At 37.1% G+C, this 18,656-nt stretch overlaps 1 protein-coding gene across 1 annotated transcript in view; it reads left to right on the top strand.

Annotated features, from left to right (window-relative positions):
* The window catches only part of CFAP61 (cilia and flagella associated protein 61), a 267,799-nt gene that overhangs the window by 80,442 nt on the left and 168,701 nt on the right, over positions 1 to 18,656 (top strand). The window contains exons 12-13 of the mRNA XM_004687139.2: positions 1,668 to 1,707; positions 4,847 to 4,986. Of these exons, the coding sequence (XP_004687196.1) occupies positions 1,668 to 1,707; positions 4,847 to 4,986 (180 nt within the window). The remainder of the gene's footprint in view (positions 1 to 1,667; positions 1,708 to 4,846; positions 4,987 to 18,656) is intronic.

Here is an 18,656-nt window from a genome sequence, read left to right as displayed (position 1 = left end):
TCTATAAACATAATCAGAACTGAAAGAGGAGTAATTGCTATAGTTGGTATAGAGATAGGCCTAAAGATCAGAAGAGACTGACCCATTTTTATAGACTGGAAGTGTTGAGGGGCACCTCAGGACTCCCAAACCTGCATGCTTGCCATCCGCCCCATAAAGACAAACATAACTCTTAGTACATAAAACCTTCAGTAGGAAAGAACTTTAATACAATTAGTGTGCAATAGAAGAAAAAGAATATAGTTGAAATAGTTTCCAAATGAACTCCAATTACTCTCATGGGTAAATGCCCAGCCAGTTAGGGTTGGTCCAAAGTGGGCAGCTGAAGCCTAAAGTCTTGCTACAGGCTAAGGCATCTTCTTGTGGGGACCCATCAGGAAAAGATAGAAGGGGTCAGACAAGTCTAGCAGAAAAAGAGCAAAATCAAAACATACATCAAGATAACGATTGCCGTTGTCAGCCTCCCCACTGGTCTCTCAAAGGTACCTCTTGAAGTGGCTCCTTCCATGTCCCGCACATCCCTGGTACAAGTCCAAGGCTGAGAAGCAGATGCAGCTTCTTCACCTGTCTTTCTGCCCCATGTGCCTCCTCCAGGTCTCCTACTGTTCTTTTCTATCTTCTTGGTGCTCAGCTCCATCCTTCCCTTTGTGGCGCAGGGAACCTTTCTATTGCCTGAAGTTTCTGGAATATCTTTCAGATTAACAAGAACACTGCCAGATATTTCCTTGCTAGAGGATGTATTTAAACATATTCCCAGTCTCCACAGCCTTCCTTAGAATCGTCCTACTTTTTTTCCTCTTATTTTTCATTCCTTTAGAAATATTGGGAGTTGAGTGCTCTCCCTGGCGGCACAACAGATTAGGGCACAGCACTGCCTGCCACAGCAGCTGCTTCAGTGCAAGTTCAATCTCCAGCCCTGGAGGTGACCCATATGGTGCAGCAGACCTCTCATCTCACCCGCTGCTCCCCTCAGCAGTGTACTTGGTCGATCTGCCTGTTCTGCTCCCACTCTGTCTCTGGTGAATCCTCTCACTGCCCCGCCACCTCTGACCTGTACCCCAGGTTCAGTATGCATAAAAAAAATCTTTAAAACAAAAAGAAATATTGGGAATTGAAAAGGGAATCTTTTTATTATGATTATAATTTAAATACATTCTGATTAGAAATTTAAAAGACTGAGATTTGTTGTTTCTGTTTATTTTGCCCATGTGCACTCAGATATGATTGTACTTGTTATATCATCTTTCAATTTTCAAGCACAAATTCAATGACCCATTGTGGTTTGCTGATTAGTATATATTCCACAGCTGGTCAGAAAATCTTTTGTATATAAAAGAGAAAAAGATATGATTAGCTTAAAATATATCTAAGTCTCTCATAGATCTTCCCCCAAAAGAGAGATCATATCATAGAGTGACTAACTTCCTTTTTGAATGTGCAAAGCATGTTGATTGCTGTAAGGTATCTTCAGATCTAGAAAAATATTTTATTCCTGGCATATAAAGGTTATGATTTCTGCAACTGAATAATGTTCAGTTAGACACAAATTCTGATCATTGGTTAGCTAATCACGGCCTAAGGGAGAGAGACCCATAAATCTCTTTAAATATACATCAATGCTGTACTTGCTTTCAACCTAGTGAAAATGCTTATTGTCTTGCTTACAGGTCACTGGACTTCATGAATTTTGTTTTCAGTCTTTTTCCTGTAAGTACATGCTGAATTTAAGTAATGTAATTGGTTTTATTTGCTCTAGAAGTTACAGAAGAGTAAAAGGCCAGTCATTTTCAGACATTTAAAAATGCTATGAATGTAGAGGTTTGAACTGCACTGTGCTCTTAAAACAAGGTCAAACGGCCTATTTGAAATAAAATATAATTTTTTTTCAGTAATTCTTCAGTTATACCACTTTTAATAGTTTTTAATGCATCCTTTCTTTTAGAGATAGCTTTACCATTTGATTTGGAATCAAATTATTAATAGAATACTGGTGGTAATGTCAAGCATTGAGATAGAATGCCTGAATGAAAATGTCAGGCATTATACGAAAGTGAATGAAACTGTTATATGACTTTATAGCTTGTACTGCCTCAAAGAATCCTTCAGCTCTCATAGTCCTTCTCTGAGGGTAAGAAAGTGGGAATGTTACAAGGCATGTTGAGGGGCACTCCAGACCTGCATGCTCTAAATGGGTTCTGTGATCTTGTGCATAAGACAAAACATACTCTTGTGCATAAGATCTTCAATAAAAGGAATTTTAGTATAATTAGTGTATAATAGAGAAAAGAATATAATTAAAATATTTTCTCCATGAAGCACCCAAAATTACCCATCCCCCTCATGGGTAAATGCCCAGCCAAACAGGGCTGGCCACATGCAGGATCACTGAGGCCCAAAATTTTGCCACAAGTCTAAGATACCTTCTAGTAGCGAATCACAAAAAAGGGGGAAAAGGGACTATAGGAGCAAAAGTCAAAATACAAGTCAAGGTAAAGAGTGGATTGTCAGCCTCACCCCCACCACAGCTCTCCCACCCACATTTGTCTCTTTCAGGTGCCTCCTTCCATGTCTCCCAAGTCCCAGGCAGAAAGTCAGCACAGCTTCTTCACATGTCTCTGCTCTCTGTGCCTCCTTGAGATCTTCACAGCCTCCTTCCTTCTTCTCTTTGTCTCTAGCTCCCCTTCCCAACACAGTTCCACCCTTCCTTGGCTGAGTCAGGGAATCTAGAACCTCCCCTTTCTTTGTGTATTATTCTGTTACAGGAGCTAGGGGTTAATTTTCTGGTTGCCATTGCTTGAGATGAGGAAGGGTCAGCCCACTGTTACACTTTTGATGAAAGAGGCCAAGATAGACTTCCAAGTGCAAAAGACCTACTCCATTTCGGGGCAGTCTGGCCCTGGTTTTTCATATTTTGTTTTATTGTTGTCAAGGGATGGAGGTTCTAACCAACCTCATAACTTTATTTAAAGAAAATTGAGAAGGAAGGCAATTGAGGAACATGGTAGTTTTTTATAAAGATTTTTTTCCATAGCTTCATCAGTTAAGTCAATAACTGTATTTCAATTGACTAATTGCAAGCAAAGTATCTGTCATTTTATTTTTCCATGGTACTCTATACTAAGCAAAAAATAATTATGGTTTAATTATGTTGCCTGAAAGTGATCACAGATTATATTTCCTCATTTTGTTAATATAATAAAGCTTTGCAATAATGTTCTCCATCATTATTTTTAAAATTTATTTTTAAGGCATTTCAAAGTTTATAAAGCAATGTAGGATTACCCTGAAGGTAGGATTTACAAAGGCTGTTTCCGCAAAGATGCCCCGAAGTAATTTTACTAAATTTAATTTATTCCTATTTTGTAGTCATGGAAAGGCACATTTTCAGCATTACAAAAGCAATGCTGGCTTAAAAAAGGTAAAAGACATGTTTACTTGTTAATTCTATTTTATCTCAGGATATGGGTGAGAGGAACAAAATACCTTCATTACTTCATCCTTAATCCTGCAAATCCAAATTGAAGCACTCATTAGAGACTTTTCCCAGAGGAGGACTGCTGAGTCTTGGCACCCAATCCTTATTTTCAGCTGGATTATTGCAACAACTTGACTCTAAAGTTCCCCAAAAGGAGCTGTGTTATTTAGCTAGAAAGAAAGGAGATAAGGTCAAACAATGATTCACTCCTTTGGGTTGCACATATATCCCCAGGGTTTTTGATTAGCACAAGTAATGCCTTCACTGGGTTCAGAAGGAGGCAAGATCCCACAGGGACAAATTAGCTCTGGGAAGAGCAGGCTGCTTCTGCAGGCGCCTGGCAGAGGGTCAAGTGGACTGTGCAGAGCATAACCGGGCCAGGGCAGCACTGTCCTATAGCTGTCCTATGGAGCTGAATAAATAACTGAATTTGTTAGCAGATTAAAAAAGAGCAGAATAGAAAAGGTAAAACCAGTTTTAGTGAAACATTTTACTTAACTCAGTGTCTGAATTACAATCATTTCAACATGCACTCTGGATGAAAAATTATTCATGAGATGTTTTACATTCTTCTCCCCAGTTTTTGAAACCTGGTGTACCTTTCACAATTATATCACATCTCAATCCAAGAAGTATATGTCCCTCAGAAATACTTGAGGTGTATTTCAAGCTCATGTAATTTACAATTGAGTATGTAGATGCACATAGACATGTTCTACTTAATATACATAAAACTTTTCCAATAACTGAATTGGGTATCAATTTTTAGTTTTAAATTAATTGCAATGAAATAAAATTGAACATTCGGTTTCTCAGATATACTGGTCACATTCAGAATATTCAGTGGCCAGATGTGACTATTTCCACTGTCATGGAGAGCCGGAAATTCCTAGGTCTGCTAATAAACCCACTGCCCAGGTTAAACACATCCTGGGATCATGTAATGACAAAATATACAGGTGTAGAGCATTAGCCTCTCATTTCACAGAAGAGTGGTTGGTGTGGTAGCTCTTAGTCAGCCCAGGAGAGCCTTTACTATGCCTCAGTTACTCCTAGATACAAATGAATGTACAAGTACAGATGTCTTTAGTTCAAAAAATCTGCTTCCACACAATAGCAATGCCAAATAGCTTATGATTATTGATAATACTCACTTTTAGTTAGACTTGCAGATATTTTCTCCATATTCTTGTATTTGCCTATCGCTTTGCATTTGATATGATTTATTTTTCAAATTACAGAAGGCTTAACTTGAGTATACTCTGCTTTGCACACTTTCCTCCAAATTATTTAGTGTTTTAACTGCAGAGATTTTATTGGTAAATAATTTTTGGTTTTCTTTTCCTGTACCCTGTTCTCCAATCATATTAGGAGAAGGACTTCTGCATCATTTCTCTGCCCCATCTGACACCTGAGTTTGTCCTCATCCAGAACTTTGTGAAGCTGGTCCCCTTCAACAACTGCACCCTTGAGCATGATCTCTATGTCTTCCATCGGGCTGGATTGCTCAAGTAAGCAGGCACATCTTTAACCAATAAAGCAACCCTATAATTTAGAGAGAGAGAGAGAGAGAGAAGCAAGGACCTCTTTACTATTTTAAGTAAATTATTTATTTATTTCATTGATGGAGCGCTTGATCAACCAATAAATTTAGGGAAAGGGTCATATTGAGAAGTCACCTGTGTGTTCAAATATTAACAACATATAACACCACAATAATCAACACAATCCCATGTTGACAAACTCAGTAGGTAGAATAATACAACATTTGAGTTCCTCCACAGATCCCACTATAATAAGAAATTAGTGTGTGTTATTGTGTACAGTTATGTTGCATTGCAGATATATGTGATAAAGTTTGTGCCCCAAAGTTAGAGAAGGAAAGGGCTATTCTGTAAATAGTGGGACAAAATAAAGATGGAAACGTTCTGTAGTAAAATAGAATCCCAGGTGATACAAGAGGTAAAAATAGATATTAAAAACATAAAAAATTAGAAAGTGAATCTACCATGCTAGATTAAGTACAATGCTGAACTACATGTAAAATGGTCCCTGTCCTTTCAAAGCTTATAAATGCTTCCCAAAAGTAAAATTTCCACTGTGGTCAGAGTTCCAGTTATAGGTGTGTGCTAGTATGAATTTATATTACTGGGAGTTTCACTCAGTCAGAGGAAGAATATTGAGTTGTAGACAAGCAGTATGAGTGAAGATTGTTCTGTGTCATTTAACAGAATGGGAAAGTCTTCTAAGAATGTAGAAGAAAAAAAACAAGATTTATTTTACTATATAAAATGTTTGAAGTATGCTAATTTAATTAAAATATTAAAAACAGAAGAATATTTTTAACAAATATGGCAAACACAAGGTTTGTATATTTAATACATAATGTAGTTTAATAATACATAAGATCATCATTTATTATCTAGAAAAACTAACCAAGAAAACTGCATGACTGTATATGATGAAAAAAAATCAATAGATATTTTATAATATTCCATTTTATTGGTAGTTAGGGTAAATTAAAGCAAAATGGGAGACACCATTTTAGTCAATTGGCAAGAATTAAAATATAGAAGCATTCAATTTTAATGAAATACAAGTCAGAATGTAAATTGATATAAACTTTTAATTTCAATGACAATTTGATCAGAATGTTAAAGTAGTTCATACCTTTCATTCTTTCATTTCATTCCAAGAAATATATCCTAAGAAACTTGTTACAGAGGTGAAAGTAAAAATTTATATGTGAGCACTAAAGAATTTAAAATACTCTAAATGTCTAGCAGTAAGATAATATTTAAATGCTTTACAGTATCTGTCATAAGGAATCTGTAAGTATCATACATTCATTTAAAAACTCAAAACCACTAAGCAACTATAGATCAAAGACATTCCTTAGGGGAGGAAGAAGGAGAAGATCAGGACTGGGGTGGGAAGAGCACAAGGGACTACAGTGACGTGCACGGGGGAATCATACATTATAAAAAAATGAAGGCTGATGTAATGAATTTATTTTAGAAAAATTTAAAAAATAAATCCATAAATTAAAATTCATAATTAATGAAACAAAATTCATAAAATTCATAAATTAATGAAGTAAACAAGTAAGTCAACAAGTAAATAAATAAAAACGTTAATGATTGGAAGTCTCAGAATGTAATGTTAGTCTAAAAAATACATCAGCTTATAAAGCAACATTCATATATGACCTAAATTTCTAAAGTAAAAAGAGACACAAATAAAATAAACTGAAAGAAGACTTGAAGATATAATGGATGCTGTGGTGCTCTACCTGTTCTAGATTGCAGAACTCATTTCCTAGTTGTAGGTGCAATGCCCTACAAAAGAGAGAGCTGCCACAAAAGAGTGAAGAGAAGGGCTTTACCCAAGGCCTGCTCCTCCCAGAGGCAGCTTGCACCCAGTGACCAGTGTGTGTCACTCCAAGGTCAACAGCCAAAGAGTAGTGGGTATGCTTCTTACAGACACCAACAAAGGTCACTTTGCATCTCATTGGTTCAGGTTGGGTCCTTTGTACTTGATCACATCTCATTGTGCCAAAGACCTCTGGTCTGTTCCCATAATAGGTCTGTTACCAGAGCCCAAGGGGTTAGGTGGGAAAGGGGTGCGCTGTCAGACAGAAATATAGGGCATTGCCTGAAAAAGAGCTATTGAGGTGCCCCTCACAGCATTGTTTCAGGACAGGATCATTTCAATCAATGAAAAGTGAACAGTTTATCTCTTATAATAGTAATACCTTGCATTTTCTATAATTCAACTTTTTCATGCTGTCTTATATTCATAGTCTTATTCTAACAGAATGCTACCGAGCTCACCAAACTGTATTTAAAATGTGTATATATATATAGGAACTTAGTAAAGTTGATGCAAAATGACAATAGGTTTGGTAAAATAGTGTCAGAGAGCTTTCTCTTTAATTGGCATTAACTTTTTAAGTAAAACTTTGAGAAACATTCTAAGCAATCACTTTATAATTGAAGACTGATAAATGAATTTTGGCATTTTCATTCAGTACATTGTTATATAGATTTTGAAAATCAAAGATAGATCTATTTATCCTGTATGAAATGATATGTAAGCTGGTGAGAAAAAATAAGGATCACAACAATAATAGTCATAGTAATAATAGTAATGCTAGCTGACATTTATGGAGAGTTTATAGTAAGCCAAGCTCTGTAGTGATTAAGAAATCACTTTCTGTGTGTCAGTAGTCAGTGACCTTTTAGTGAGGAACCATTATTATTATATCCATTTTACAGCTATGGAAACAAACTCAAGAGAGGTTAAGTAACTAGTCCAAAGTCCACTCAGCATGAAGTTGCAGAGCTGGAATTAAAACTAAAGAATTTAGCTTTGAGAGCCAGCTCATTACCACCTCACATATTGATTCTCTAGCTGTATTTTCAGTGTAACTCCATTTGATTTTTTAAATAAGTACAGACATGTACCAGTTAGCACTTGTCTTAAGCTGTTGAAACAGGATCCTCCTTGGTGGTGCTGAGGCTTAAAGCACAGCACTAAGAAGCAGGGGGTGAGAGGATTCACTAGAGACAGAGTAGGGAGCAGGACAGGCAGATTGACTGAAATACACTGCTGAGGGGAATCTGCTGCACCTTGTGGATCACCTCCCAGGCAGGAGATCTAACTGGTATTGCTTTGGCCTCGGATTCCTTCATAGTGCTGCGCTTTAGCCCCTTGTGCCACTAGAGACAGCCTCTTTTTTTTTAATTTTATTTTAGAAAGTTTATTTTTACATCATTTTTTTTCCCATCTCAATTGTAATCCCCGCGGGTTTCCCATCACCAAGTCACCTGTGTGCCATCACCGTAGTTCCTTGCATTTCCCCCCCCCCCCCGTTTTTGATCCCATTCCCCACTCCACCCCCACAAAATGAGAAATTTAAATACATTAGTGTGAGAAGGGGTCTCTAGCATCACCAGACTGTCAAAAAAGTCCATGGCACTCAAAACTTCTAGACCTGCTGCCAGCTCAGAGCATCATAAGCACTTTTCAGCCCACAGAGAAATGGAGGGGAAGCACATTCCTCTTATGAGCTTACAGGACTTCTGTTCATTTTCTGTGGTTGGAAAGTTGTTTGTGGCCCCACCTAGTTGCAAGAGAGATTAGGAGACATGTTGCTAGGAAATCAAGAGTGTCCTCTGTCACAACTTAGTTGATTCAGTTATGAAAAGGAAGAAGGTGGCAGAGGATACTATGGGAACTAGTTTTTTTATAAGATCTAGTTTTTTACTTTGCATATATATACAAATTTTTAAAAAGCACAGAGGCTTTTATTAACCTTATGCCTCTGGGGAGTAGGATGCTGAGATTGGGGTGTGTGGACACCAACTTACTTTTGTGTTACATCTGTCGGTTCTGCTTTAAAAAACATTTATTTTTTGTTCTCAACAAAACTGAGCAAAAGTGCAGGTTTCTGCATATCCCTTTTCCACCCACTCACCCACCCCCACTCCTCACAGTTATTCACAGTAAATATCCCACACCAGAATCAGTTTACCATCAGGGAACCTATATTGACTCATTTTTATCAACCAAAGCCTGTCATTTTCATTAAAGTTCACTCTTTCTGTTGTGTATCATTGGGTTTTCATACATGTATGATGGCATACATGTATCTACCATTACAGTATCCTACCGAGCAGTTTCTGAAAGTTCTCTGTGCTCCACTTATTCATCCCTCTCCACTCCCCCCCCACCCCCAACTTCAGGCAACCAGTGATCTTTTTACTATCACCATTGTTTTGCCTTTCCAGAATGTCTTATAGTTGGAGTCAAACAGTATATTGCCTTTTTCAGATTGACCTTTTTAATTGGGCATATTTATTTTAAAGTTCTTGCATTCTTGCCTACCTTTTCATGTTGTTGTAGCTCATTTCTTTTACAGAAATAGTATTACATTGCCTAGATGTACCATGGTTAAAACATTCATCTACTGACAGACATCATGACTGCTTTCTAGTTATGGTATTACGAAGAAAATACAAAGAGCATCTTTGACTTACAGTTTCCTGATAGTTTTTTTCATGACTGCAGGTTTTTAACTCATTTGAGTTAATACCAAAGAGCACAATTTTGGATGGTGTGGCAAGAGCGTTTAGTTTTATTAAAAAAAAAAAAAAACCGCCAAAATTGTCTTCCAAAGTGGCTATACTATTTCACATCCCCACCAGCAATGGAAGAATTTCTTTATTTCACATTGTCATCAACATTTGGTGTTTTCAGTGTTTTAAATTTTTGTCATTTTAATAGGTGTGTAGCAGTACCTCATTTTAGTTTGCAGTTCCCTAGTGGCCTACAGTGCTGATCAGCTTTTCATATGCTTAGATGCCGTCTGTACATCTTTTTTGATGAAGTGTCTGTTTATCAGATGCCATCATTTTTTGCACATTTCTAAATTGTGTTGTTTGCCTGTTTGAACCTTTTAAAAAATAAAATGCTTATATGATGGAAAATGTGGTTGATTTTGTATATACCACGGTTTTAAATTTTACCATTATTCAAGTAGAAACACTATTAGAATGTACTTTACTCTGCATTCTTAAATAGGCTGCATTGGTGACTTGAGCTTCTCTTTATGAATACATGCACACTGGCGATAAGTAGCATGCAGCAGAAATAGAATTTAAGGGTTGGTCATGTATCTGGCTATAGTGTGGCCTCATTCTCAGTGGTTTACTTACATATTTTATCTTCTTTTCTCTCACACCCTCTGTTAATACATGTTATGAACATCTATTACTTTTATTGAAGATTTAATTTTTTTAAACAAGAAGACTTCCAATGCTTGTCTTTCATGTGTAAGTTGGTGTTGATAAATTCTTTTATTTTTTTGCTTTTTACTGAAGCTCCTTTCTCTTCCTTCTATCTTGATTGTTAGCCTTGCTGGGTAAATAATTCTGACTGGAAGTCTGTTTCTTTAAGGACTTAAATATCTCTTTCTAATTCCTAAATGTTTATAATGTTTCTGCTGAAAAGTCTTTCTACAGTCTAACTGGTCTTCCCTTATGGTTATCCTTTAATCTCTTAATATTTTTAGTATTCTGTTCTTATTGATTCTGAACAATGCTATTATGTTGTTATTATTTGTCTTGCTATAGGTCTATCTGGTGTTATTTTGTTTGGAACTCTGGATCTCTTGAATCACAATTTTTGGTTCATTCACCAGGTTGAGATGTTTTTCTGTGGTTATTTCTTTAAATAAGTTTCCTATGCTGTTAATTTTCTTTTCTCCTTCTGAGACCACCCCCCCCATCCCAATCGAGTATTATTTCTCTTTAAGTTGTCCCTGAGTGCTCTTACACTGTTCTCATTTTTTAAATTCTTTTTTCTCTATGTTGTTCTAGTCTTGTGTTCTCCAACATTGTGTTTTTAAGTTCATTTGTTTTTTCCTTTGCTTCTCTTTGTCTGCTATTGAGCCCTCGATTATATGTTTTCAGTCAGCTATAGTGTTTATGTTTTCATTATGTCTAATGATAACTGGTCCCATGTTTTTCTTTTGCTTTATATCCTTGAGTGTTTTTGTTTGATTCTTTTAGTTCCTTCAGCTTTGGTAGGGCTGTTGCTCTGAATTCCCCTTCTGTCATACTCCACAACTCTGCTGAATTGGAGCTTCTGTAAGGATTTTTTTTTCACTGACATTTGTGATGTGTTTTTCTGTCTCCTTATTTTCAATTTTTTATGGGCTTTAATAAGGATAGATTTTCAACCTGTATTTGGAGAAAGATAGAGTAACAACTCTTTTCTCCAAATACAAGTTTTCTATAATCACATAAGCCACCATTTCTTTAAACCTTTCGTTACTTGGCAAATTGTGGTTCTGTTGAAATATTAAAAGAATATAGGAACTAGAATGGTCTTATGGATTTTATCCACTTATTCCAAATAATGCTTTAATTTCTCTTATTTGTTTCTAATTCCTTCCTATTCATATTCTTTCACTTGATGTTTTGCTAAAATCATATTTTTAAATTTCAAAATTTAGATTGTCAGTGAAAATGTTTTCAGTTGTAAATAAAAGAAAATTAAAATAAAAATGGCTTCAAGCATAAGGCATTATAGACGCCTAAGTTGGTTAGGAGATAGGCAAAGCTTTGTGGTTGAGTCTTCCAGCCTGTTAATTTCATTCCATTCCCCCTCTGCTTTCCTCAGTGTCAGCCTCATCCTGAATTGACTTCATCATATTAGCAAAATGGTTGCTTCATTCTGGGTTACAGAACAGAGATGACTGGCTAAAGCCATGTTCTCTTTCTCAGAGGGCCCAATAAATATTCCTCAATCATCTATTATAGTATGGACTGCATACTGTATGCTTGGGGGGAAGCAAAAGTGACGTAAATGTACAAAAGTCTTTTCCTTGATAGTACCTGCATTCCAGTTAGAGGAGGACATAAAAAGCTGTATAATCTTTAAGTGATGAGGTAATAAATGCTGGAGCTTGGGTGTGCGAAGGGAAGGCCTTTTGGGCAAGGAAGTAAAGAAATGAACCATTTGAGCACAACAGGGACACAGGCCCTCCTCAATACCTACTGTTTTTACACCATAATTTTAAATATATCATACTCTCCCATTTTTTTTGCCTCACTTGACATTTGGGATGTATTGTTTTTGCTCTTAAGTTTGGTTACTTTAAATTTCATGACCTCATGTTCTGGTCTCTCACCCAATCTTGTTCTCTCCTTCCCTTGGGAAATTATATTTGTGTCTGTCATCTGCTCTCTGGCCATGCTACTGAGCAGGGCGGCAAATCATTTATTCAATTTTTGTGATGTTTGCCTCTTCTGTCAACAAAGCCCATGCTAGATTCCTCTTATTTAATTTATGACTGCTGTTCTTGGTGAACGTTTCTAATATCTCTGTTTACCTTCACATAAAATGTGTATAAACCCAATTCTTTTAAACATTTTTACAATGTTTCCATAGTTAAATATGAGTTTAGAATGTAGTATAAATGAATCTTTTCTCCTGCTTGCCAAATCTTCATTTTCCCACTGGTTTTTCTGTCCTCTTTCTATTCATGAGTAGAGGACACATGTGGGTGAACTGATCACTCATTCCATCGTCTTGCCCTTATACACTATGCTTTTCTGAAATTTGCCTTTTTTTTTTTTAAGATTTATTTATTCATACAGAACTGGGATACAGGCCGGAGGTGCAGAGGCAGTGAGAGGATTCACTAGAGACAGTGGGGAACAAAATAGGCAGACTGACAAAGCACCCTGCTGAGGGAAGCAGTGGGCGAGATAGAAGTCTGCTACACATATGTGTCTCCTCCCTGATGGGTGTTGTAGTGCTGCACTTTAAGCTGTTGTGCCTCCAGGGAGGGCCTAAAAATTTGCCACTTTTTATTTTGAGGAAATTTGTTACAAACTTATTTATGCAGCTAATATTTATTGGACTGGAAATTATTCCTACGAATAAATATTTACTGCTAAGTTAAGTCATACCATTGATTGCCAACTTTGCTCAGTAAATATAAATGCCTTTAGGTAGTTAGCCTTTAAATGATTACAACCTGCAATGTCTTTATTTGCCTTTCTGTGGATGACTCACTCATGCCTGGTTATTGTTATTTCTAGTACGTCACCATTATACCTTTTACAGGCCCATGTCATCATTGAGAGTGTTTTAGTGATATCTGTCCTTCTGGTGTTTTTTATCAGCCTTCTTGAATAAGATTCAATATAAAATTTTATTTTCTGGTTATTGGTTTGTTTTGTATTGGGTTTCAGTTTAAAATTAAATAATGATGACTGTAGAGTTGCGTCATGTTTCAATTACTTAGAACACTCTTTTGGAATTCAGAAATGCTCAAATTGGTTTTCTTCTCCTCCCCCCGCCCCCCATCATTTTATTTTCACTTACTGGCATCAAAAAATTTGACCTATATCTGCAAGACTGATTGACTTAACACATACACTGTCTAAAAAATTTTATTCAATTTGTGGTTGAAAAATTAGCTATTAAATAATTTTCTTTGTACCTTTATATATAATTTTCTATTTTATGACACATAAAGTCTGATTAAATACTATAAACTCTGATCTTTGAAGCAGGTGCCAAACATTTAAGACCCAAGAAGGGACCAATGGGCATTATTACTTCCCGGAGACATAATAATTCTGTCAGACTCAGAGATTTGGGCATTTAAATAAATCAGGGGTAGAAAGTATAAGCAGAGAGGTGACCTGGGGAGTAAAGGTAAAGGACAATGGGATGGGTTAGGAAACAAGAGCACCTTACACTGAGTGATTTCTGGAGCCCCTGCTTCTTCTGTGGATGGAGCAAGCCCCGGGCATCAATAAGGAAAGCTACAGCTCATCTCATTCAGGGTGACTTTAGAAGCACACCTGAACCCTTGAGAAAAGAACAGCTAACCCATCCTGGTTATTGAGTAATTATGCACTCCCAAGAAGGTCAGGCAGGGTAACACACAGAACAGGTAGAGGGATGTGGGGGTGTTCTCCTTCCTGGCTACTTGCCCTGGGGCAGAAGGAAGGGGCCAGGCATACAGGCTATAACAAAGGAATAAAGATTAGAAATTTCTTTTTGGATATGCACTTAACACACTAAAAGTTCATCTCATAAGAGGTCTTGATATCATTTTGTAGACCTTCATGGTATATTAATCTTTTTGGTTTATCTGAAAATATGGCAAGAAATAAAAATAACAGCTTGATAATTTGTCAGTAAATACTATCTCTGTTTGGTGTGTCTATGTGTATATAATATCCATATATATTTTAAGGAAATTTCATTTTAAGAATCACACATGTAGAAAATAAAACACTAGGTGTCCTTAGTTGTAAGTCATTTTATTTTTCAAAAGCTTTTTATAGCTAATACTTAAGTCTCATAACTCCTAGTTCATTTCTAACCTAATATATATCATTTAAGAACTTCAGTGATGAAATAACTTCAGAATTATTTCTCAGATATAGTTCTGGAATCAGTCAAAGGCCAGTTCTGTGATGACAGGATTTGTAAACTGTTTCATTCCCTGATGAATTGCCAGTACCTAAAACGCCTGATCACAAACATGTGTGACTGGCTGAGTGAATCAGTCTCAATAAATAATAATTTAATAATTGATTTTTAAATAATGCATTTTAATTAAGACTATTTCTTATGCATATTCATAAGAATATGAATATTCTTATTCATAAGAATTAATTGTGATGTAATGGCAATTAGGACACTCACCTGTTGTCACATTTGTATTTCCCCTTAACTGGGCACAGGTTTGCATCATTTCATTCCAGTTAAACACACAGGCTGCTGGTCCTCACACCCAGTGTGTAAGCAGCCATGCACACACTAACCATTTGCCTCAGAATCTCTAGAAAAGGTCAGCTGTGGAGAAAGCTGCATTCTGCTTTTTGAGCTGGGCAAAATCAACTCAAAAGTAACTCTCAGGAAAAACCAGGCAATATAGAGCAGAAATACTGAGTGAACACCAAATGTAATATAAAATTTTCTTTTTTTTTTTTAACTGTCACTTTATTTTTTAAAGGTTTATTTGTTTATACATACAAGAACTGGGGTACAGGCCAGCAGTGCTGGAGGTGAGAGGATTCACCAGAGATGGAATGGGGAACAGAACAGTTGGATTGACAGAAATTCACTGCTGAGGGGAGCAGTGGATTAGACAGGGAGGTCTGCTGTACCATGTGGGTCACCTCCCTGGCTGGGGATCGAACTCATGCTGCAGTGGCTGCTGGTAGCTTGATAGTGCTGAGGCAACTCCTTGTACCATCAGGGAGGCCCAAATTAAAATTGTTTCTGATGCCACCATTAACTAAAAAGTTAAAAAGGAAGTGGAATTACTTATAATATTCATTAGTTAACCTCTTCTAGATAAAACTGTATTGTTTTAACATGCAATCAATATTAAAAAATATTAATGAGATATTTTATATTGTTGTTGTTATTATTATTTTGCACCAGGGCTTCAGAAGTCAATGAGTATTTTGCATATGTATGTGCCTGTACTGGGCAGCTGAGCTTTAGAGTCAGGGCACAAACTGCTACTGCCCATTGATCTCCTTGAAAATCTAGAAACAAATGAAAGTTGCAAAGTGTTCTTTTTTTGCAAATATAAATAGTGGAGATATGAACTTCACAATATAATCAAAAACAGTTTAGTCCCTTAATCAACCATAGATTTCCATGAAAAAAATGGTGAAATGATGTTTGTGTTTTTTGTGGTACTTTGCAGTAAAACAGACACATATCCCATTGAATTTGCTGGGTACTACCATGGACTAGGAAAAGGCCATGTGTGGTCTGAGTTTGTTGGAAGGAAAAAGTTTTATCCCAGAAGCAAAACATAGTACAGTAGAGGCAGGCAAAAGAAGTTATGTGCTTATTCACTCTTCTGGAACCCACCATACACTTCACTCCATTGTAGCATTTGTCATATAGAGACACGTGGAGGAAACTGTGCCTATGTACAATGCAAGCTGTGTAATTCATTCTGTCATTCATTCACATCTATCAAGTACCTTATATGTCAGGCATTTCACTAGCCATGGGGATGCAGCAGTGAGCAAATAGGTCATAATTGTTATCCTCATGAAGATTTATTTTAGTAGGAGGGGATAGCAATGAATAATATAAAATGTCAGAAGGGCTATGGAGAAAAATAGAATAGGTAATAGAGGTGAGAGTGTCAGGGCTTTCAGATTTTTAATATGGGTTGAGGCCTACTGAAGGCCTCATGAAGTTTGAGCTTGATGATGATGATGTGAGGGAGCAGGCTTATAATAAGTTTGAGGTGAGGAGAGGCAGAATTCGGAGTAAGAACCCTTGATGAGGGTGTCCTGTTGATGGGGAAGGCAAGGGAAAGCAAGAAGCTGACTATTAGGAGATGAGTCAGAGTATGGAGCCATCCCAGCAAGGACATGGGGAAAGACGCCATGGTGCTAGAGCAGCTCTCTGCCACTCTATGACCTAGAATTTTACTTGGAGTTGAGGGTCATAGCTGGAGTTTTTTTTGTTTTTGTTTTTAAAGTTTTATTTATTTATGCATACAGAACTGGGGTACAAGCCAGAGGTGCAGGGGTGGTGAGAGGATTCACCAGAGGCAGAGTGGGGAGCAGAACAGGCAAATCGACGAATCCACTGCTGAAGGGAGCAGCGGACAGGTCAGGAGAGGTCTGCCCTGCTGCGCCATGTGGGTCACCTCCGTCCAGGGCAGGGATCGACCTCATGCTGAAGTGGCTTTAACTTCTTAGTGCTGTGTTTAATCTGCTGCGCCACCAGGGAGGGCCCCCTAGCTGGAAAAATCAGGGTGGTCCATAAGCAGATATCAGGGTGGAAATTACATCTTTGTTTCATGAACCAAAACTGTCCATTTACTTCCATTGTAAAAGTGGGTCACAAACAATAATAGTGTCATTAATACCTGTAACTTTCTCTTAATTGAAAACAAAAGGAATTTTCCAGTCCCATTACAAAGCCATAGTTACTGAGAAATATTCCTTGGTTTATGTTTATCTATATAACAAAATTATGGAAATTATCAGACCCCAGCGGAATCATATTATTTAGTGAGTTTATATATTGTAATTCTTCCTATTGTATCTTAAGTATTTAAATACATTATTCTGAGAGGTATTTTTGGCATAAAAGAGGTTAAGAACCCCTGAATCACTGGGGTTTTAGAAGAGTCATACCATCTGACTTAGCATTGTATAAGCATCAGTGTAGCTGCTTTGTTGAGGATGGATTGTCAGGGACAAGGGCATTAAGCATAGAAACACATTAAGATGCTGCTGCAGCAACCCAGGCAACAGTTGTGGGGGCAGGGCCAGCACTGGAGGTTGTAAGAAGTGGCTGGATTCTGATTGTGTTTGAAGAGAGAGCCAACCTGACTGGCTGGAAGTGAGGCATCTAGGAAAGAGCCAAAATGAAAACAAGCGTTTGGACCTGAACTACTGGAAACATGAATCCTTCCATTAACTAAGATGGGAAAGACAGCTGGTGGAGGACTTTGGAAAGATAAGGTTGAGATAATTATTAGATGGCCATTTTTTTTTTTTTCCATTTGGGCGATGGAAGATCTTCTGGATTAAACTTATCCAGATCTTCAACAGCATCTGAATCTTTTGTCTGATAGCAGTTCCTTTTTTTTTTTTTAAGTGTTATTTATTTATGCATACAGAACTGGGGTACAGGTGTAGGGGTGGGGAGAAGATTCACTAGAGACAGAATGGGGAGCAGAAAAGGAGGATCAACAAAATACACTGCTGAGGGGAGCAGCAGGTGAGAGCAGGAGAGGTCTGCTGCTCCATGTGGATCACCTCCGGGGCAGGGATTGGACTCAACTTGCACTGAAGTGGCTGTGGTTAGCTTGCAGTGATGTGTCCTAACCCGTTGCACCACTGGGGAGGGCCCTGACAGCAGTTTCTGAGAGATGTATTAAACTCTAACAGTATGATGATGAATTATTCAAATTCTCATAATTCTGTGAACTTCAGTTTTATATTCTGAAGCTACATTGTTAGATTCCTATAGAATTGCTATTGTTTTATCTTCTTAGAGAATTTTTATTGTTATTTTTATTTTGAAAGATCTTATTCCATCAGTATGCTTTTTGCCTTAAGGTCTAATTTATCTGATATTCATATAGCTACCCCAGCTTATGTTTTTCCATCTCCCTTTTCCTTTCAGTTTTCTGTTATTTCTTATTTATGTATATATAAATTTGGTATGAACTTTGTTAAGATAAAATTTATGTGATTCAATTGAAGTTACATAATTGAAAAATAAAGTATGTAATTAATTGACTTGTAGGCTATTTACAGTGCTGTGCAGTCATTACTGCTATCTGGGTCCGAAGCATTTCATCGCCCTAAAGGATATCCTGTAGCTGTTAAGGAGTCACTCATGCTTTTCTGTTTCCTCACACCCGCAGCCCCTTGTAGCTGCTCCTACTTTTTGTCTCTAAATCTTCCTATTCTGGACATTTCATATAAATGGAATTGTATAATACGTACCTTGTTGAGTTGGACTTCTTTCATTTAGTATGTTTTCAAGATCCATCATATTTTAACATGTATCAGTGCACTACTTTTCACGGTGGAATAATGTTCTGTTGTCTACATAGGCCACATTTTGTTTGTCCATTCAGAAGTTGATGGAC

This window comes from Condylura cristata, unplaced genomic scaffold, assembly GCF_000260355.1.
Source record: "Condylura cristata isolate star-nosed mole 26May11 unplaced genomic scaffold, ConCri1.0 scaffold00022, whole genome shotgun sequence".
Taxonomy (NCBI): Eukaryota; Metazoa; Chordata; class Mammalia; order Eulipotyphla; family Talpidae; genus Condylura; species Condylura cristata.
Note: the sequence above shows the minus strand (reverse complement) of the source record. Positions and strands in the feature narration are given on the sequence as shown.